At 41.6% G+C, this 22,289-nt stretch overlaps 1 protein-coding gene across 6 annotated transcripts in view; it reads left to right on the top strand.

Annotated features, from left to right (window-relative positions):
• OGDH (oxoglutarate dehydrogenase) overlaps nt 1-22,289 on the top strand; it is a 216,877-nt gene that overhangs the window by 170,879 nt on the left and 23,709 nt on the right. For all 6 annotated transcript variants that reach the window (XM_033948028.1, XM_033948025.1, XM_033948029.1 and 3 more), the window contains 5 exons: nt 492-619; nt 7,888-8,066; nt 10,431-10,502; nt 13,494-13,619; nt 14,490-14,562. In XM_033948028.1, the coding sequence (XP_033803919.1) occupies nt 492-619; nt 7,888-8,066; nt 10,431-10,502; nt 13,494-13,619; nt 14,490-14,562 (578 nt within the window). The remainder of the gene's footprint in view (nt 1-491; nt 620-7,887; nt 8,067-10,430; nt 10,503-13,493; nt 13,620-14,489; nt 14,563-22,289) is intronic.

The raw sequence follows: 22,289 nt of genomic DNA, 5'->3' as shown, positions 1-22,289 counted from the left end.
CTTTCCTTTATTGGGCGTTTCAACCCTCAACGGGTCTTCCTCGGGGGATAATGAACATAAGCTGCCTCTGAAATGCTTATACAAACTGGTTTCAATCTCTGGTGTGTGTACATTTAGCTCAATTTAAAATCGCAGCCAACAAGCAGGCAGTATAACTTCTGATATTCAGATTTTTGAGTGATATGCCACCAAAATCCTCTTTCTTAGCTTCTTGTGTTACACCCTTATCTCCTTCTCTAGAGTTGGAGGCAACTTTCTACCAATAATATAACTTGTGGTATTTAATGAAGCCTTGTTATCTTGCAGCTAATTTGTGTGCTGTGGTAAACTAAAATGCTGCAATTTTGGGGGGCTTAACCCAGCTCAGTAAATGAGGTTCTAAATGTGTAACTCATGCCTAACTGTGCTGAATGACAGCCGCTGTATGGAAATAGATAAGTTGAACTTCAGTGTATCTTTGATATGGTTTATCATGATTTTTCTCTCTTCAGCCATCGTCATCATGTATTGCATGACCAGAATGTGGACAAGAGGACCTGTATCCCCATGAACCACTTGTGGCCTAATCAAGCTCCCTATACTGTGTGTAACAGCTCCCTATCAGAGTACGGTGTCCTTGGTAAGTTTGGTTTACCAGTGGGCTAATCACAAAAGCATGTGAAGCCAAGTCGAATTGCTACCTCCTAAATCTGCCTCCCTACATCTTTTCAAATTAGCAGCGCCATCACTCTCTTATCCAAAACCTATAAACAATTGGGACATAACATAGGCCTCTCTGAGATGTATTCAAAATATTAATACAAAAGCCTCTGAAAGGCAGTTACTCAGCAGACATGTTGAACTAGAACCACTGGGGAAATTTTTTATCTTGTCAACTACAAAAGCTGTTTGTTTGAATTATACCCTGTTACTAGTACAAATTCCCTAAATTCATCGTCCATTAATTCTTCTTTTCATCCATACATAATCCATCAGAGAGGTGAGTGTGGCGCAGTAGTTAAAGCTACAGCCTCAGCTGTAGTTGTGGGTTCAAACCCATGCTGCTCCATGCGACCCTGGGCAAATCACTTAATTCCCCCATTGCCGCAGGTACATTAGCTAGATTGTGAGCCCACTGGAGCAGATGGGGAAAAGAATGTTTGAGTACCTGAATAAATTCATGTAACTGTTCTGAGTTCCCTTCGGAGAATGGTATAGAAAATTGAACAAATAAAACCAGAGCTTAAATTTAGCCCCTCCTGCAGCTCTGCATAAGAGCATAAATGTTGCCAAACTGTAACAGACTGAAGGTCCATCATGCCCAGTATCCTTTTTCCAGTGGTGGCCAATCCAGGTCACAAGTACCTGGCAAAAAACCTAAAAGAGTAAAACAGATTTTATGCTGCTTATCCTAGAAATAAGCAGTGGATTTTCTTAAGACCTTTTTTCTAATGGCTTATGAACTTTTCTTTTAGAAAATGATCCAAACCTTTTTTTAAACCCTGCTAAGCTAACTGCTTTTACTACATTCTCTGGCAACGAATTTGAGTTTAATTACATGTTGAGTGAATAAATATATTTTCTTCAGTTTGTTTTAAATGCACTACTTAGTAGCTCCATTGTGTGTCCCCTAGTCCTTGTACAAGTATGAATCGGAAATTAAAGGCAATTGTTAAATTACACAATAACCGGAACAGAGCTAGTAAAATGCAACATATGTACTCATACATTGCCTGTTGCACAGTACAGCACTCAGCCTTTAGTTGTGTGGCAGCCAAGAGATTAGAAACATGGATGCTCCATTGCAAGATTGCACCATTGAAGAACAGCATGCAGTAGTGTGATTTCTTTGAGCAGAGGGAGTGAAACCTGTGGAAATTCATCGTTGAATATTGACTCAGTAAGGACATAGCACCATGAATCAACGAAAGGTTTGAGTGGGTAAAAAGGTTTAATGCAGGAAGAATGGGTATAATTGACAAAGATCGTTCTGGTCGCTCATCAACATCACGCACACAAGAGCACATTGACAGCATGGATGTCTTGATTAGAGAAGACCGATGGATGATGGTGTCTCACTTGGCTGCAAATTTGGATATCAGCTATGGATCTGCATTTGCCATAAAGCATGATTTGGGATACAGGAAAATCTGTGTATGTTGGGTTTCCAAACAGCTCACTGATCTGCGCAAGCAACAGTGTGTGGAGGTTGCGACCCAGTTCCTGAGACTGTATGAAGAAGATCTGAGTATTCTGGAGAGAATTGTCACTGGCGACGAGACATGGGTGCATCACTGTGACCCGGACCCAGTAGACAAAGCATGATGAAAGTAAAGGAAGCGGTGCTTACCTGGCTTTGGGAACAGCTGAAAAACATCTTTTCTGCAGGAATGCAGAAGCTAATTGAATGATATAACAAATGTGTCATCTTGCATGGGGACTACAGGTATGTGGAAAAGTGATATGTTCAATTGCTTACAGTTTCTTCTATTAAAGCCATTAAATATATTTTGCCTGTATTTTTTAATTTATCCTTGTATTTTTGGAGAGAGTAAACCAAGTGATTCACAGTCCTCTGCTTTTCCCTCCTACTACACCACCGCTAGAGGTACTGTCTTCTCCTTACTCTTAGCTAGTGCATCTGGCCTACTCTAATTGCATCACTTCCCAAGACTGTATAAAATCTTTCTCTTCTGCAGTATTGGTAGGTTGCTGCAGAATCACTATGGGAGATCAGAGGGCCAAACTGAGTCCAGAAAGAGGCTGTCTTATGGTGTGTCCTAATTGCCCTCGCCTTCATTTAGGCTGGCAAGAGAAGAAAAGCAACTACACCTTGGACCATTTCTTCCCTTCTTGCTGCCCAGGAAGGTTCTGGATGGCAGAGAAGGTGCTGCTACTTGCCTCTTCTTTCCAGCATAGTTCAGTGATGGAGGCAGGTCAGAGTATTCATAGGAGGGGGGTGCATGGGGATTGGTAGATTGAGACAAGGATCTTAGAGTATTAGGTGAAAGTTGAATGGGAGTGTGCAAAAAGGAGCTTGAGGGGTTTTGGAATGGGAATATCTGAAGGTTTTGAGGGGATGGAAACAGCTGCCCATCCATGACATCTCCTTTCCTCTCTGTTAGAGATCCTATATACTTGTCACAAGATTTCTTAAATCCACCAAGAGCGCTGCTCCATGTAGTCATCCTTTCCGTGAAGAAATACTTCTTCAGATTACTTCTGGGTATGACCCCCCCCTTTCACCTTCATCCTATGCCCTCTCATTCCAGAGTTTCCTTTCAGTTGAAAGAGACTTACCTCCTGTGCATTTATACCACAGAGGCATATGGTCAAAACACTTAGATTTACAAAGTTCCATGGTAACCTATGGAACTTTGTCAGTTTAAGTTCTTAAAAATGAGCCCCAGAGGTACGTATTTAAAAAGCCTATCATTTCCCCTCTCCTTGCCTTTTCTTCCAAAGAATACATATTTGAGATCTTGGTTTGTCCCTATATGCTTTATGACAAAGACCACTGACTATTTTAGTGGCCACCCTCTGGACCGACACCATCCTGTTTGCGTCTTTTTGAAGATGCAGTTTCCAGAATTGGACACAGTATTCTAAACGAGGTCTCAACAGAGTCTTAAATAGGATCCTTATCACCACCTCGTTTCTACTGACCATTCTTCTGCCTAAGCACCCAAACAGCCTTCTAGCTTTCACCGTCGCCCTTTCTACCTGTTTAGCTACCTTAAGTTCATTACAAAGGGGTGCTGAAAAGTTCTCAGCCTAACTAACTTCCTAAATTCTGAGCATTAGTGTTATTTTATTTTGCAAAGTGCCAATTTGTAGAATCATAATGCTATATTTTGACATTGTTTCAGATGATTGATTGAACCATGTCAACGAAAAGTGTGGAATTTTCAAGTGTGGAACTCTGAGCCATCATGAAGTTCCTATTCCTGCAGAAGAAAACTCCAAAGGAAATTCATGAAAGTATGATACAAACATTGAGTGATAAATGCCCATCATATTCCACAATGAAGAAGTGGTGTGCAGATTTTCAGCATGGAGATTTTGAGACCGAAGGTGCAGCAAGGTCTGAGAGGCCTCAAATGGTGTCAACTCCTGAAATTGTTGATCATGTCCATGACCTGATTTCTGCGAATATCGGTTCAAACAATTGCTGAGACGCTACGGATATCCAGGGAACATGTTGAGTGTATAATAATAATACATTTTTTTTAAAATACCGCCTAACCAGCAATTCATAATGGTTTACACAATAGGTGCTCAGCATACTTTCTTATTTCTTATTTCTTATTTCTAATCTTAATGTATATTTTCTGTAAATCGCTTAGAACCTAACGGATGTAGCGGTATATAAGAAATAAATTACATTACATTACATTACATACAATATAATAATAATATCATACATAATAAAATTCTAAGTAACTAATACAAGCATTAAAACTAATGAATAAGGAAAACACAATATAAACTAAAATAAGTATAGATAAGCAGCTGGGTATGCAGAAGCTGTCAGCCCAAATGTTTGAATGCTGATAAGAAACTACATCAAGTGGACACTTCAGATAGATTTTCAGTGAGCATTTTCAGTGAGCTGGTGCCAACTTTTGGACCAACTAGTTACTGTTGATGAAACATGCTCTGCGATTCTGAGATAAAAACAACAGTCCACCCAGTGGCGACACTCAGGTTCTCCAAGGCCAAGGAAATTCAAGACGCAAAAGTCAGCAGGAAAGGTCATGGCCTCAGTGTTTTAGGATCAGGAATGACTATCTTCCAAGGGGCCAAACAGTTAATGCAGAATACTACTGTAACTTACTGTGTTGATTAAAAGAGGCATTGAAAGAAAAAAGGAGATGGAAGATGTGGAAAGGAGTTCTCTTTCTGCAAGACAATGCACCTGCTCACAAGACTGGCAGAATTACAGATGTTTTGACACAGTTGGGGTTTTGGTGCATAGACCGTCAAGTTTCAAGTTTTATTAGGATTTTATATACCGCCTATCAAGGTTATCTAAGCGGTTTTACAATCAGTTATTCAAGCATTTTCCCTATCTGTCCCGGTGGGCTTACAATCTATCTAACGGACCTGGGACTATGGAGGATTAAGTGATTTGCCCAGGATCACAAGGAGCAGCGCAGGGTTTGAACCCACAACCCCAGGGTGCTGAGGCTGTAGCTTCAACCACTGCGCCACACACTCCTCCATCATCCACCCTACTCATCAGATCTTGCTCCATCTATTTTCTGTTTCCAAACCTTAGAAAGAGTTTGAAAGCGCAACGGTTTTCTAATGATTCGGAGGTGATTGCAGCAACAGAACAGTATTTCAGTGACCAGACATCAGAGTATGTTTTGAAAGGGTTATACTGTAGAAATTTCAGACATGATGTGCCAAGTGTGTTGAACTTGGGGGTGAATATGTTGAATAACTTGTAAGTTTCATGGCTCCACGTCATTCCCTTCATATCTTGGTTGGGCTGAGAACTTTTCAGCACCCCCCTCCTACATACAGAATGATCATATCCGATGCCCACTCCTCTGTTCTGCATAAAAGTTCTTCAACCCCTAAACTGTACCTTTTGTTTAGAGTTTTGCAGCCCAAATGCATAACTGCATATTTTTTTTAGCATTAAATCCTAGCTGCCAAATTCTGGACCATTCTTCAAGCTTTGCTAGGTCCTTCCTCATGTTATCCACACCATCAGACATGTCTACTCTATTGCAGATTATGGTATTATCCACACACAGGTAAATTTTACCAGTCAGCGCTTCAGCAGTATTGCTTTCAAAAATGTTAAAGAACCAACATTTTTGGCACACCACTGCTAACCTCTCTTTCTTCAGTGAGCTCCTTTTGTGTTTATTGGATCTTGGGAGGAGAGGATAAAAGAAATTACCAGGGTGAAAGGGGGGGGGAGGAAATGGGGTCATGAAAGGAGCAGGTTTGGATTTAGAGGAGGAAATCCCTCTTTCCAGGTCTCCTCTGTACAAGATCCAAGAACATCCCACCCCTGCTCTTTCCCATTTTAATGTTACCCTCTTTCTCCTTCCCTCTTCTCTGTGCATAGCCAGGATTTCTTCTCCCTCTCCTCCTCTGTCTGTATCTGATTCCTCACCCATAAATTGGTGTTAGAAAACTATTTTATTTTTGTTAGCGCTCTAAGTCTTAATAGATGCTGGCACTGTCATCTTGAAGCTGGAACATTAGATCATTTGCTATTCTATTTATTGTCCATTGATACTTCCTTTTTGGAAGTTAATTTGGAGTCAAATAAATAATTTGCTGGAAAATCCGGTTGCATTAACTTATGATACTATGTTATTTGGCACATCAATGAGGGCCAAGAGCCAATTATCTTCTAATAATAGCAAGCTATTACTCATTATGACAGGGGTTACCATACAACAGATCATGAGAAATTGGAAAAATTGGGATCGTTTGAATTATAGCTTTTGGTGGAACTCCCTATGTCATATATTTAAAATGGAAAGAGTAATTGCCATACAGCAGGGGAATTTTAGGAAATTTCTGGATATTTGGGAGCAATTAACAAAATAAAGATTGAATAGCATTTTTCCCTTTGAATATGCATATCCAAAGTGGGGGGAGGAGGGGGTATTTTGGTTCTCTTATTAATGCAAATAATATGGGGAGGGGAGGGTTATTTTATTGGTTCTTATATTTGAAGATTATTGATTATGTGGGAAGGAGGGATATGTGATATGAATTAAATTTTAATAATATATTAAGTGATGTATAAGTAAAAATTGATGTTTACATGCTGTTGCACTTATTGTAAGTTTTAAAAATGAATAAAGAATATTAAAAAAAAGAAAATAAATGTGCATTAATATGAAAGCAAATTGAACATTATAAATTGGATGCGTTAATGGCTAACGCGGCAGGTGGTTTAATGCGCAGTATTACGCACGTTAAACCCCTACCGCAGCTTGCTGATGTTTTGGAAAATCAAAAATAATGACTGACCACTCTCATCTTTAACTTGGCAGCATGTTCTGTGATGACGAGGTTTCTGAGCCCAGCCAACCCTTTAGATTCCAAATTTATTCCCATAACAGAGGCATCTTATTTGACTTTCAGTACTAAAATCCAAACATGGGTGTTATTGTATCCATCTTTTGTACGTGAAATATGTTGAGACAAGTTGGTATATAGCTGTGTGCTTGAAAATTTCAGTCCCTGTTTTCACTTTGAGTTACTGTAGCATGTACTGATTCTGGAGAAAACTGAAACTTTGGCAGGCTGGGATATCTTTGTAAGGGGCAAGCCAAAAATATGTTGTACATGATTCTTTGAGATATTTCAGGATTCTTTTACAGCTATGATCTAACCAAACCATATAGACCATTCCCAGATTCTGACGCATACTATAGCTGTCAACCTTGTAATGTATGGCTGAGGGGCATAGTTATCAGAATGGGCTACTGTTAACTGACTCATGCTATTTTAGTACAAGTTCCATTTTATGCAGTGGGACCTACTTACTAATAACTGGATTAACAATAAAATATAGGGTTACCATATGGCTCCGGAAAAAGGAGGATGGATTGAGACATCCGGGTTTTACTTCCACTGAAAGCAATGGAAGTAAAACCCGGATGTCTCAATTTGGACTCCTTTTTCTAGAGCCATACGGTAACCTTAGTAAATAACACATCTTAATGGCAGCCCATGTTAACCTCCCCTCCCCCCACTTGCTAACCCAATATTTTATTACCTGGGAACACCACCTATTTTGAATTACTTGAGTATGTAGAAACAAATTGAAGAATCTTCTTTCTCACCAGGAAATAACAAAGTTTGGTTTTATTCCCTCCATTATTCCAGGCATGTGGTTTTATCGTTTGCGGTCTCCTTCTTTTTCAGGGTTTGAGCTGGGTTTTGCCATGGCTAGCCCCAATGCCCTGGTTCTTTGGGAAGCCCAGTTTGGTGATTTCCACAACACTGCTCAGTGCATCATTGATCAGTTCATCTGCCCCGGGCAAGCCAAGTGGGTGAGACAGAACGGTATTGTGCTGCTGTTACCCCATGGCATGGAGGGAATGGTAAGACCCCCATGCTGCATGCTCTTCCTACCAATGCAGTGCTTTACTAGGGTAAAGTGAGGTAATTAGCAAACACCATTGGGTGCTATTTTTCATGCAGCACAGCCTGGGATGATACCAAGAAGGCACCCTAAAATTTGTGCTTGTGTATGACGGCAAGTAAAGCTGAGAGAAGATTTTTTAAAATAAACTATTTAGAATAGTCCTGCCTAGGCAATTGTAGGACTGACATTCTCTAAGGGCTCCTTTTACTAAGCTGCGATAGCGATTTTAGCGTGCGCAGAATTTCCTCGCGCGCTAGATGCTAATGCCAGCATTGAGCTGGCGTTAGTTCTAGCCGACTCCATAGCCCATATCAATCTTGAAGTTTTCCTTTTATAAGAATAGACAAGCCACTGGTACTAAGTTGCTCACTAAGATATCATCGGAAATAACTGCGGTACTTATTTCAATCTTGATGATTTCCTCTTATAAAATTATACAGATCACTGAAACTGGGTTGCTCACCAAAGTATCGTCAGAAATAAGTCCCACTGCTTTTCTCAAAAAAACTTCTCCCCTTCTCTTTCTTTGCTCAAGAAAGGAGATCAATTTTCTTGAGCAAGGAAAGAGAAGAGGAGAAGGTTTTTTTTTTTCAATTCTAGATCATCGGAGTATTTACTTGTACCTCGCTGGCCCATGGTAAGCTTTACCACTGTTTAGTAAAAGCCAGCATAAATTATTTTTAAGTATTTTTTTTCCTTGATACAGTTTGTGGAAGATTGTTGATTTTTAACAATATTGCAGTACTGTACATTTTCATCATTTTTGATTTTTTTTTTTGTTAAGTCATGGCTTGGCCTGAATTTTGGGCTTGCCAGCCAGTGTGGCTGGATATTCAGTAGTAGTGGTTTATTGTTACCATATGCTACAATTCTGGACACATTTGCGCTTGCTTCCATGCTCTGTTCTGGTAGTGCTGTAGAAATAATTATTCTAGCCTCTGAGATGAGACCCAGCTAATGTAATGTTTTCACAGTAATGTCTGAGAGCACTAGAAGCAACACATCCAGCCTCCCCTACTGCTTCTGACCTGGAAATATTGATCATTTTGATTATTTCGGCTGTCCAGGTTGTGCCATATCCAGATAAGTGAAAGCAACATTTTAGCCATCATGTTGTGGCTTTCTTTCAGGGTGGTAGGAGGTTTCCTTTATATAATGGTTCCTCAAACCTGATTGTCTGTTTGAAGTGGGCAGCTTCATAGTAACATAGTAAATGACGGCAGATGAAGACCCAAATGGGCCATCCAGTCTGCCCAACCGTACATGTTCTATAAATTAATCATTTAATTTAAATGGTCTTTTTTCTTAGATATTTCTAGGCCAGAAACCCAGAGCTCTGCCCGGTAGTGTGCTTAGATTCTATCTACTGGAGTCTTCGTCAAAGCTCATTCCAGCCCATCAAAGCCCATCATCAACTGAATGTCCATATACGGGGGACAGACCGTGCAAGTCTGCCCAGTATTGGACTTCATTAGAATATTTTTGATTTTGAAGGCTGGGAAGATTCTTTGATACAGTTCAAATTCTGGAAACAAATTTTTCTTCAACTTTTGTCAATGAATCTTCATGGCCTCCAGAATCCAAATTGTTGTAACGATATTGCCGATCTCAAACCTCATCTGATCAGATTTGAGGATCCGCTATATAATGATAACTTTGCATACTTCACACCACTCTGAAGAAAGCCACAGCATGATGGCTGAAATGTTTTCATCTAATTGGATGTGGCACAGCCCGGAGAGTCTCAGTGATCATGACACCAGTGTTGTAGCCATGGGTGGGTGGAGTTTCTGTTCAGGCTTACCCAGTGGGGACACACATTGTTTGTTTGTTTTTTGCTGGTGGGGATCCCTGGACCCTACCAGCTAAACCGTCCTTCCTGAAGTCCTGAGCAAAACTCATCCTCTCAGCAAGCGGCATGTTTCCATTTGCTGACACCAGCATTCCTAAGCTTGCGTTCATGAGGGATACACTGGGGGTGGGAGTGCTAGTGTCAGCAGATGGAAATATGTTGCTGTCTGCAAGGAGAATGAGTTTGCTGGAGACTTCAGGAAGGACTGTGTAGCTTTAGGGGCCTGGGGATCCTCGCCATCCAAAATATTTATTTTTACTGTTTCAGCAGGGGGGTAGATCAGAAAAGCGTAGTCAGGCTCACCCAAAAACAGGTCTAGCTACACTACCAGCTGCAGAGCTACTTGTTCATTTTGACTTTCTAGCTATTAGAATCAGTTCCATTGTCTATATACTGTAGATGATTTTCATATCTCATTTTGTAAATCCCTATTTATTTCTTTTAATAGTTGTTGCATTTCATTTGTAGGGTCCTGAACATTCCTCTGCTAGACCAGAGAGGTTCCTGCAGATGTGCAATGATGATCCAGATGTGTGCCCTGTAAGTGCTGATACACCCCCTCCCCCCACACCACCATATTATCTTTTGCCAAATCCTTTAACTGTATTTCAGCTGGTCTTAAGAACATAAGAATTGCCGCTGCTGGGTCCATCCTGCCCAGCAGTCCGCTCAAGACCAGTGCTCCAAATGATTTCAAACTTGCTGTTTATTCCATTTTTGATATGATCTAAGCTGACATGATTATAGTCCATTGACAAGAAGATGACTCAGCCACACAAGTGGGTTACACTATCCAGTAATGCCAACATAAAACTCATTTGGAACCCCAAAACACTTAAAAGCCTTTTCTGAACCCATTTAGACTGTCTGTATCACATGTTCTGAAGACTGCTCCCTTGACCAGATGCACAAGTTTTCTCTGTTTTGTTTCAGTAGTTTTGTCTGCATGTTTTCACTTGAGTAGGGTTTTTTTCATAGTAGTAATAGATGAGGACATCTATTGTCTCTTTCACTAGTTAGGCTTTTTCCAGCATGTTTCTTTTATTTTGGCTATTGCTGCCTACTCTGGGTCCATTTATGGTGCTGTAGCAGTTCTATGGCATCCTATTTTTTTTTTTGCCATGTTTTTGTTTCACTTTGAACTGGTTTCCTTATTGTGGCTTTAAAACATGCCCCATATGCAGTTTTCTGCTACAGGGAAGCAACTTTGTTCTCCTTGTGTTGGTGACGTGAATGTGTGTTCTTACTTGAAAACTATTAAGAACCCAGAACATGCTAGTTATCTGATTTTCTTTGGATAGGCAGATTTAGATAGGCCATGTGGTCCTTTATCTGCCTTAATTTTTCTGTTTTTCTCTGGTGTTCAAAAGTTGTATGAAACTCTGTTAACTATAGTAAACATTTCCTATAGTTCTGTTTCTCTTCCAGTACTGCTATAAGGATGAATATATTTTTAGAGGATGCAAGTTTGCAAAACTAAGTAATAGGCACCTTTTAGCTAAGTTCAACACTGTTATTCTATCTCTTAGTTAAGAGGAGATACTGCGGTGTAATGTGTGATTTCCTCCATCCCCCCCCCATGAATGCTTGATTGGTTTCTTTCAGGGCAGTATCTTCAAATGGGTTAGTTTTGCAAACACCCTGATGGTAATGAACTTCATTCTTAAGCCAGGGTATGTGGAATTTGATCTCAGTCTTTCAAATTTACTGCTAATGCTCCCCACAGAATTTGCATTGTGCCAAAAAGAGCTTTCTTCTGGGGTTCATAAGATAGTCATTGATAGTTGCCTATCAGTAGTGAAGGAAGTTGGCGCCCAGGGCGGTGGCGCCTGGCATCACTGTGCCTTGCGTCCCCCTACTCTTCCCCACCATGCCATGTGCCCCTCCTCCCCATGTACCTCTTGAAATGTCCGCCACCATTTTCGCATTGACTGTGAAAGTTGTGGAGGATTTGCACGGAGAGTCGTGGTGGATTGCCTTTGATGCAGGAAGTTTTTCACCCCTGACGCAGCAAGAGCGAAACGGAGATTTCCTTGTTGGGTGTGCTGTTTATCCACGAGGCCTGGTAGTGGGGCTACAGCTGGGACTTCGTGGACAGCTAAGTTTTTCTTTTTCCCTTGCTCAAGTTGCAATATTTCTGACTGTGCCTCTGGACTGCAATCTTTTTTCACACAATGTTTGTATGTGAGATTTTGGCGTGCTGGATGTGAGGTGTTTTTTGGGGGGCTGCTACTGTGCCTCATTTTTTCACCACTGTTTTTGATATAGCGAAGACGCATAAGTGGAGGTTTTGTAGCCATATGAAGCTTAACTGAAGCTTTTTCTCCACTTTTTTCCTGTGTCTTGTTTTTTTCAGACTGTGGGTGTATGTGTGATGTGTGGGTGGCCTTGCAGTGTCCCATAAGACCCTTGAATGTTCTATTTAGGGCGCATTTTGAGATAAATGGAGATGTAGCAAACCCAGATGTTTTGGTTAGTGGAGTTCTGTCTCTGATTTACAGCTTAAAATTTGCATTGGTCAATCTTGACTGGTGAGTGGGATTGATGCTCAGGGCACCTTGGTTTTGGCCCTATTATGATGTTGGGACAAATCACACTCACTATCTCCCTTCACATAAACTCTAATCTGGCCATCTGTAGATCTTCTGTGCTCCACTTTGCTCTCCATATGACGGCTCTGCCTATGTCACTTAGCCTTGAGGGATGCACTGAAGTCAGCGATTGTCACTAAATCTGTTTTCACAGCTTTAGCGATGATCACTGTTACCGACTCGATGCACAAAATGGCCCACCACATGTTTTTCCCCTCGATTGCCCATTTTTCAATCCAGGTATGCAAATTAGCTAAAATTCCATGCAAAATAGTCAAGAAATTGATGCACTAACATCGCTTGGCTTTACCAAATGGGGTTTTAGTGATCATAAAAAATGATTTGTCTAGACCTGTTGGTAACTGTTAACAACAGGTCTACCTGGGAGGGTGGGGTGTCTTTTTTTTAAATGGCACAGATATTTTGCGTGTGCATTCCATAAAAAACCTGAAAAAAAGTCCCCCACCACTGATGGTGGCCCCCCCACCCAAAACAAATGGCAGGAGGGATGCCTAATCCCTCCTGCCATGCAGAACATCCCTATGCCATGCCCCCCCTCTCGCACCACACAGGGAGTCACTGCACACCCACCCACCCCCGAACCCACTTGAATTGCACTCTGATGTGATCGGTTAAATGTATAACATTGAAGAGTGACCAACTGTTCAGTCTGGCCATGAGTACAGTACTTTATCAAACATATAGAGAATAAATAGGATCAAGTGTATACAAACCAGCATACATTCTAAAGTGCACAGGGTTCTTCTGCCTAGGTTCCTGCCAGCAGGGGAAGGGGATTAACGTGTTTTCAAAGGCAGAAGAGTGATATCGAAGCAGCATTCCTACTGGCAAGAACATAGGTGGAAGACCCCTGCAGAGTTTAGAGGGAATGTTCAGCCTATCCTAACCCTGAGGTCTTCCGCTTCCTCTCCTGCCACAGAAAATAACGGAGGACTTTGCAGTGCGCCAGCTGTACGACTGTAATTGGATTGTGGTGAATTGCTCCAATCCTGCCAATTTTTTCCACGTTCTTCGCAGACAGATACTTCTACCCTTCCGCAAACCGGTATGGTGAAACCTTAAAATTTGGTGGGTGATCCTTCAATTGTAACTTAGAAGTTGCAGTTGAAGGGGTGGGGGGAAAAAAATAAGAGAGCAGGCAGAAAATGGTATTTTTCTGGACTTTTTATTGTTCTTGGGAATTACTGAGTTCAATTCTAGTTAGTGGTGTTTCGGGGGAAGTTTGCTATGCTGGCAGTTAGCGTTGTCACTTTAATAAATCGTGACAGAAAACAACCAGTTTGCCTTCCAGTCAGTTTCTGGTTTACCTATATGTGGCTGCTTTGTGACTTCTAGCTTTTTAGCTCCCCCTCTTGCTGGATGAAAATGTACTTCACAAAGAAACTGGAATCTGAAGCTGAGGCTTTGTTCTTCCTGTGACTGATATCAGATAGTCAGGTGATCATTGATCATCAGTGTCAGCTAATTTTTCTATAGCATCAGCTCCAGAATAAATCCTAGAAAATTTTGGTTACCCTTTGAAATAGCTGAATTTGAAGTCGAGAGCAACCACATAAGACAACAAAAGAGCCTTACCTTTACAGTATAACTAAAAGGGAAATAGGTTCAAACTAGAAAGAGTAATTTTAATCGGAGGTAGATAAAAGGATCTCAGAAACTGCCTGGGTTTACTTCCCTGTGGTGCTCTGTATAGTTTAGTATAGGGCATTTTTCAGGGCAGGGGGGATGAAAAAAAGTTAGTTTCCTGCCAGAATTATAACTGTCTGTTGCATATGCTCTTTGGTTGAAACAATGAGGATATTTTCAACAAAGGGAAGCTGAGCACATTGTCCTTTCCAATCCTTGTACTCTCCCTGAAGTGAAAGTTATATGTTCCCGTTCAGCATATATGAACTTTGTCTCATTTCCTTTGTAGCTGATAATCTTCACACCAAAGTCCCTGTTGCGCCATCCTGAAGCCAGGTCTAGTTTTGACGAGATGTTGCCAGGTGCGTGTGGGGTCTAGTCTTGTCCAATTACAAACGAGCAACAGTGATTTGGGAGCCACATCTGTACCAAAACTGGAGCTAGAGGTGTTCAGAGAAATGGCACTGTTTTAAGCCATGATCCATATTACCTGGGTTTAAATAATGACAATAAAATATGTTTCTAAATATTGGCTAATGTAGGGTAGGTGCCATGTTAGTGCATTCAAATGCATGGACATAAAAGTTTGCAAATTAAAAAAATAAGGCAAAACCTTCCTATTGGACTAATATAAAACCTTTCATTTCTTAATTGAAAATTTATTTGGTCAGTGCACATACATTCAAGTAAAATCCTTCACAAAGAACATATAACGTTATAGACAGAATTGTACTAAAGCAAACTCCAAGAAAATTAGCCCATCCCTGTGCATAGTATTGCAAATCAACTTTCTAACTTCAAAGTGATCCTCATTTTCAAACTTAACAATCATTTGGAATCAGATTAGTATTTCAGAGAACTGCCAGACTACATAAAAATTCCTTAAGCTTATCAAGCTGTCCTACTGTGAATTTGCTTAGAAAACAAATGTTCCATAAACACTAAAGTTCACTGAGAAGGGGCCATGAGGGAACGTTCCACCATGCTTTTATAGTCTCATGCCCGACAGCTATTCTGTAATACTTAATTAGTTTCTCCGTTATTTATTGACCCCAGGTATAAGATAATGTAACAGAAATATCTTGAACTCCTGGATCAGCTGACTCGTTGTCATATGATAATAAAGTTGATGATCTTTTAGCAGTAGGAATGTACTAGTGGATGTTCCCATTGTATATAAAATGCCATCACATCAGTGCTAATGAGTGTCTGGCATTCAGGACTAGATCTAATGAATTTTAGCTGTTGGGAGACGCCTTATATAGTTGATGTATCTTCAGGATATATGGTCTCCTGAGGAAGACTAAGATGCATATTACCCAAACATGTACTATTTTGGGTCCTATTATTCCATTGCACATCACCCATATTAGAATATAATTGCCAAGCTATTACTGTGCTTTTACAATAAACACCTTTTTTTGACATATTTTCCCTGTCTACATCTGAGTACTGTGTATTTTTTTACTTCACAGGTTTTTTTTTTGGGGGGGGGAGGTTTTGGGGGGTTGCATCTATTGTTTTCCCCTTCTCCTTGGTTTTCATATTAGTGTGATCAGAAAGTAATAAGTGGAATTTTAAAGTTGTTCAGTTCTTCCCTTTCTTGTTGATTCCAAAGTGTTTGATCATTTCAACGTCAAATATTTTATGATGGATTGTTCTGAGTCTACCATTTAGCATTCTGATGGTCATTGATCCAGCAGTCTGCCCCTCCTGAGAAATATTTTCTCCCATGGAGGTGTTGTCTAACTCAGTGTTCTTCAACCTTTTCACACCTATGGGCCGGCGGAAATAAAATAATTATTTCTTGGACCGGCAAACTAATAAGACTGAAATTTTTAAAAACCCCATTGCCGCCCCATCCCCGCGAGCTCGGTCTCATTAACCATCTGATCCCATCCGCACAAGCCTCAAATAGTTATGATTTTATATTGAACATATTTTATTAAAGTATAAAAAGAAACAATATTCTGTACAATTGTCATTTTATAAATATAAATAATACAGGGCAAGGATCAACAAAACCCCCGTCTCCCCTCCCCTTCACATATATCCCCTCTACTATCAAGAAAACTGAATAAGCCAAATTATTACAGAATGCTACACAAATATCATGCTAACAGAATACCACAGTCACACATGGAAGGAATGGTGTTAGGGGAGTGGAACTAGGGCAACTGCCTCCTGGTCAGAGAGAGCCCTAAGCCAGCTGGAAGCTAAAGACGCACTGCCTGGGCTTTGCACTCCCCAGTTATGTCTAACATCAGCTCTAGCAGGATACATATTTTAAATCTGATATATTCTAATCACAAGATAGAAATAAAATTATTTTTTTCTACCTTTTGTCGTCTCTGGTTTCTGCTTTCATCTTCTTTTCACTCTCTTCAATCCAGCATCTGCCTCTTCCATCCACTGTCTGCCCTCTACCCCTCCCCCTTCCATATGGTATCTGCGTTCTTTCTATGCCCCTCTCTCCTACACCAGATCTAGCATCTTTGTCCCTCTTTCCTTATTTTTCATCTGATCCCCCTTCCCAACATCAATCTCTTTCTACTTTGTCATTCCTCTGTCTCTCCCCTTTCCCTCATCTGATCTCTCCATCCCATCCTGACTCCTTCCCCTCCTCTAATCTCCCTGCCAGCTGTTTCCTTCCAATGTTCCTCCTCACCTGTCCAGCAGTACCTTCTCCCTTTCTTCCTCCCCTTATCCAACAGTAATTCTCATCCCTTCCCCTTCTCCCCTGTCAGCAGTAGCCCCTTCCCCTCCCTTGTCCAGGAGCACCCCTTCTCCCTTTCTTCCTCCCCTTATCCAATAGTAATTCTCATCCCTTCCCCTTCTCCCCTGTCAGCAGTAGCCCCTTCCCCTCCCTTGTCCAGGAGCACCCCTTCTCCCTTTCCTCCTCCTCCTCTCCAACGGTAACTCTCGTCCCTTCCCTTTCCCTTCTCCCCTGTCAGCAGTAGCCCTTTCCCCTCCCTTGTCCAGGAGCACCCCTTCTCCCTTTCCTCCTCCTCTTATCCAACAGTAACTCTTGTCCCTTCCCTTTCCCTTCTCCCCTGTCAGCAGTAGCCCTTTCCCCTCCCTTGTCCAGGAGCACCCCTTCTCCCTTTCCTCCTCCTCTTATCCAACAGTAACTCTCGTCCCTTCCCTTTCCCTTCTCCCCTGTCAGCAGTAGCCCTTTCCCCTCCCTTGTCCAGGAGCACCCCTTCTCCCTTTCCTCCTCCTCTTATCCAACAGTAACTCTCGTCCCTTCACTTTCCCTTCTCCCCTGTCAGCAGTAGCCCTTTCCCCTCCCTTGTCCAGGAGCACCCCTACCCCCTTCCCTCCTTTCCTCTCCAGCAAATGTTTCCTCTATGTAGGCTAGCGGCAGCTTTGTGCTTTTAACTTCGGCACACAGCTGCCCCTAAGCAGTATTTTAGCTGCGGTTTCATGAGGCAGCCTCGGGGCCTTTGGTAGGCCGGCCCGCTTTGATGATGCAATATGGGCCGGCCTATCAAAGGCCCCGAGGCTGCCTCATGAAACCGCGCTAAATTAAATTATATTTTCTAGCAATGCCATTTTTGGATCTTGCCATCTTTCTAGACCAGTGAAAGGGACCCGGGCTGCCAGCTAATGAAAGCTAGTCAAGTTAGTCCAATAGAAAAGGCACTACTTTATTTATATATACCGGTATCTATATTTTAAATTAACTTTTAGCTTCTTTTCAAAAATCTTAAACTGTAAATGACACGACATTCATGCATCTTCTTCTGAAATTAAAGCTGGGAGTCACTGTTATGCTTGATTTGTGGGACACCTTCTGTTCAGCTGTACATGGATGTTTAATTGTACAGGGAGATCAGGGACAAATTGTACAGGGAGATCAGGGACATGACCAGGCTCTCACAATCAGTGGCGAGAAAAGTTTGAATTCACAAACCACACCCCAGGGAATAATGTGCCCAAAAAATGAAAAATTATGCAAACATATATATTTTTAAACAAAATATTGGCTAGAACATTATAAACACTCCATAGGGATGAGTAGTGCAGTGTATGTGTGCACTGCGCGAGACTCAAAGGCTGCGGAGTGTGTGTGTGTATGCTGCTGCAGGGATGGTAGGCACACAGTCTTCGTGACTAAGGAATGGCTATTGGCTCCAGATTTGCCTGACAGGGTGGATCTAGTCTTAGGCTTACCCCATTGTATGCAGGAACTTATATTTCATACTTCCCACTTGCTTTCCAAAAGAAAAGCAAGATTACAGATTCAGTCATGCAGGGAGACAAACCCAGTAGAGCAGCCATGTCCTGCAAATCTAAAGCTAAATGGGTAACCTTATCCCAGCAGCAGTCTTGGCTTCCCTCAACCTCTGTCCTCTTAGGTGCGAGCTCAGTTTTCTTCATCAACCCAGCCCAGCAATTGCAGGCTCTACTTCCTTCAACCTCTCCCATCTCCCAGTTGTATTCTGTCTCCCTGGGATCTTCAACTTTCCTGTGCCTGCTGCAGCAGTCTCTCTTTCAAACCCAAGCAGCAATTACATCTTCCTTCCCAGCCAATCTGTCAGCCACTAGTTGTACTTAAAAATATGAAATCCCTCCCCACTCTTGTCTTCCCTGCCCCTCTTGTTCTTCCCTGTGCCATGGACTCTTGGTTCCAGCTGGGGCTGCATCCAAAGCTAAAGTTACAATAAATGTGAAGTCAAAATGGGGGACACATGTCCCTGCCCTGCCCCCACCAGTCTTGCCTCTGCCCCGCCCCACCTTTCATCCATTTCCTTAGTCCCCCTTTCCATCTTCAGTACCCTTTTAGTGCTTCTCTCTCTCCATTCCTCCCATCCCCAAACCCGTTGGTGTCTCTCTCTCTTTACCCCACCCACACAGGATGGTGCTTCTCTATCTCTCCCGCTGGTTCTTCCCTGTCCCTCATCTATCTCCTCGCCAGTTGGGCTGGCAGCAGCATCAAGGTGAGTCTGCTGCCATCAGCCTGCCCCGGAAGCCGCCTCTCTGGAGCATCCCATCTACGCGGAAACAGGAAGCTGCTCCAGAGAGAAGGTTGCCTGGCCAGGATGACGGCAACAGGCTCATCTTGCTGCTGCTGTCGGCAGGCCTGAAGATTAAATTTCAGCAGAGCCGGAGGTAGATGGGGGAGACAGGGAAGAATACCCTGGACAGGGGAGAAAACTTTATGGACAACCTAACGGGGTGTCCTCCTCTTGCAGGGAGGAAAATTGCAGCTCTTCCATGGCCCCACTCCCTTTTGGCTTCCCTATGGGAGGAGGAACCTGAACAGTGCTGATTCTGTCTCCAGCAGGCTCCTACACTAAACTGCAGCATTTTCAGTTTCAGTAATCAGGCCTCAGGCATGGTCCAACCAGAGAAACCAGATGTGTGGTAGAGAGGAAATTAGTGGAACAGTTAGTGGAAACTTTTCAGTGCTTCGCTGAAGTAATATTTTGTTTATATTGCTGGTAGCAGGAGAATATGTAATTTTTGTTCAGTTCTGTGCCAAATTCTGTGGTCAGAGAATCTCATAATTCCCAGGGTTTTAACCAATCAGCATTAACTGTTTCTGGCTTCTAAGAATGCCTTGGGAAAAAAAGCACTTAAAAAAATATTTTTTATTAACCAGTGCAGAAAATGAGCTATCTTTAAATGCATAAGCCTTGAACAACTTACAATGCTATCTAAAATCTTCCATAATTCAACAGCTGAGTAATCAAATATCGAGGGTAGCAGTTATACCCCTTATTGTGCTATTTTTCTTTCAAGCCTCCAATTCCTTTCCCAACCCCCCCATCCTCCGTCTTCTGTATAATGTAATACCTGAACTGTCCTATAGGTTTTTATGGGTAACAGCTCATAGAATTTTTAAATGAGGTTTCAACTGTACAAAACAGATTCAGCTTTTTTGTAGTAGGTACTTGATCGCTTTCTCATACTCTTGTCTGTTAACGTTTGGCCATTACATTACATTAGAGATTTCTATTCCGCCATTACCTTGTGGTTCAAGGCGGATTACAAAAGAGTTATAAATGGTGGGTTACAATGGAAGATCATTGGTGAATTTAAGAGAAGTTAAGGAGTAGAACAGGTAGTATCTGTGTGGGCAGGAAGAAGGTGGGAGGAAGGAAGGTATTTGTGAAGTTAAGAATGTTTCAGAGATTTCTTGAAGAGTATCATTTTTATTTCTTTTCTGAACATCTTGTAGTCAGGGGTGGTTATCAGTAGGTTGGAGATTTGGTTATCTAGTTTTGCTGCTTATGTTGCTAGGAGGTTCCGTTTGACTTCTTTGATTGGAGGGTGTGTGAATGGGGTGTGTGTTTTTCTATGTCTGGTTGACGTAGTTTGGTTGAGGCGGTTGTTCAGGTAGATTGGGCTGTCTCCGTTTAAAGATTTAAATAGCATGCAGTAGAATTTAAATAGTATTCTTTCTTGAATTGATAGCCAGTGTGAGTTGATGTATTCTTCTGTAATATGGTCGTGTTTCCTCAGTGAGTAGATGAGTCTCAGAGCAGTATTTTAGATTGTTTGTAGTTGTTTAGTCATTGTTGCAGGGCATGGGAGGTAGAGGATGTTGCAGTAATCCAGTAGACCTAGTATTAGGTATTGAACTGAGCTGGAATTGTGGTCTTTCAAAGAATTTTCAGACTTGTCTTAGATTTCTCATAACTGCAAAAGATTTCTGTGTTTTGTTTATTTGTGGTTGCATGGTGCAGCATCTGTCTATAGTCATTCCTAGTAGTTTTAGGGTGGTTTGAATGGGGTAGTTGATTTCTATATTGGTTATGGTTGGGACTTTGTTATTTTCGAGGAGGATGAATTTTGTTTTGGTATCCATTACAACTAGAAGATCACCATCCTGTCACCAAATTGCCACCTCTGCAGAAGGGCACTTTTATATACTCTTAGATGGATAGCAGCAATAGCTTTTCCTTACCTCTTATTTTCTTTTTCTTTATTGAAATTTTTACATAAATCACAAGAATATTCCTCTTGTACAAGTAAAACAGAAAATTAAACAAACTCGCATTTACTGCTACTAGGAAAAAAAGTCCTTCTTTCTTAGACCAGTAACTCAAAGGAGGGAGGAGAATTGAATATATTGAAGAGATACCAAACATAAGAAATAACTATAATCTTGAAAGGCTTAACAGTTTTTAACCCTCTCTTTCCTTCCTGCTCTTAAACATTCTGGGTAGCTAGACCTTTTAAATCTAAAAAAGCACGTAGCTGTTCTGGTGCATAGTAGGCATATTTAACACCTTGATATTCCTTACCTCTTTTCAATAAACCATACTCCAGTATGCTGCCAGTATTTCACAACTGCTTTCCTTTCTCAATGTTCCATGCATCTTATACCAGTGAGAACACTTTTAATGATTTATAACAGCGGTGTCATCACCGTGTGAGGTATTTTCTTAAGGCAGTATCCTATTTACTTTGTAATATTTTAACTGCATTACAGCTGCTGGTAGAAGAGGAAAAGACATCCTTTGGGAGTAGGACTGATTATATAACTCATGGGCACTAGCAGTTAACTTCATACTTGGTTAAATGCCTTTCTGACATGACAGGTTGCAATTATTCATTAAAATTTCAGTTTGGAAGGCTTTCTCATCAGTGCAACAAACAAAAATACTTGGCATAAGAACATAAGACTAGCCAATGGTCCATCAACCCCAGTAGCCTGTTCTCACGGTGGCCAATCCAAGTCACTTGTACCTGGCCAAAACCCAAGGAGTAGCAACATTACATGCTACCGATCCAGGGCTAGCAGTGGCTTCCCACATGTTTGTGTTTTAAGGGTGGGGAGGACATAAAGGGGGTTAATACATCTTAAAATATATAAGGCTGCATTTCCATATATATGCAGTGGATAAAATATTTTGTTACAAGCTATGTATAGGGGAGTCTCTTTTTCAGTCCCTTTCTGCTAGCAGTTCTACTAACCCCCACTCTCTAGATGGCAGCATGCGTGGGCAGATCTGGGGGGGGGGGGTCTTCTGTGGCACATGGGATGAACAAGCCTGTCTTATAAGGTGCTGCTCTACTCGGTCTGGCAGAGGCCAGCATCCTTCCCTCCCTCTGCCTATGAATACCACCTCCACAG

The sequence above is a fragment of the Geotrypetes seraphini genome, chromosome 6 (assembly GCF_902459505.1).
Source record: "Geotrypetes seraphini chromosome 6, aGeoSer1.1, whole genome shotgun sequence".
Lineage (NCBI taxonomy): Eukaryota > Metazoa > Chordata > Amphibia > Gymnophiona > Dermophiidae > Geotrypetes > Geotrypetes seraphini.
The sequence above is the reverse complement of the archived record's forward strand: the minus strand, read 5'-3'. Positions and strand labels throughout refer to the sequence as shown.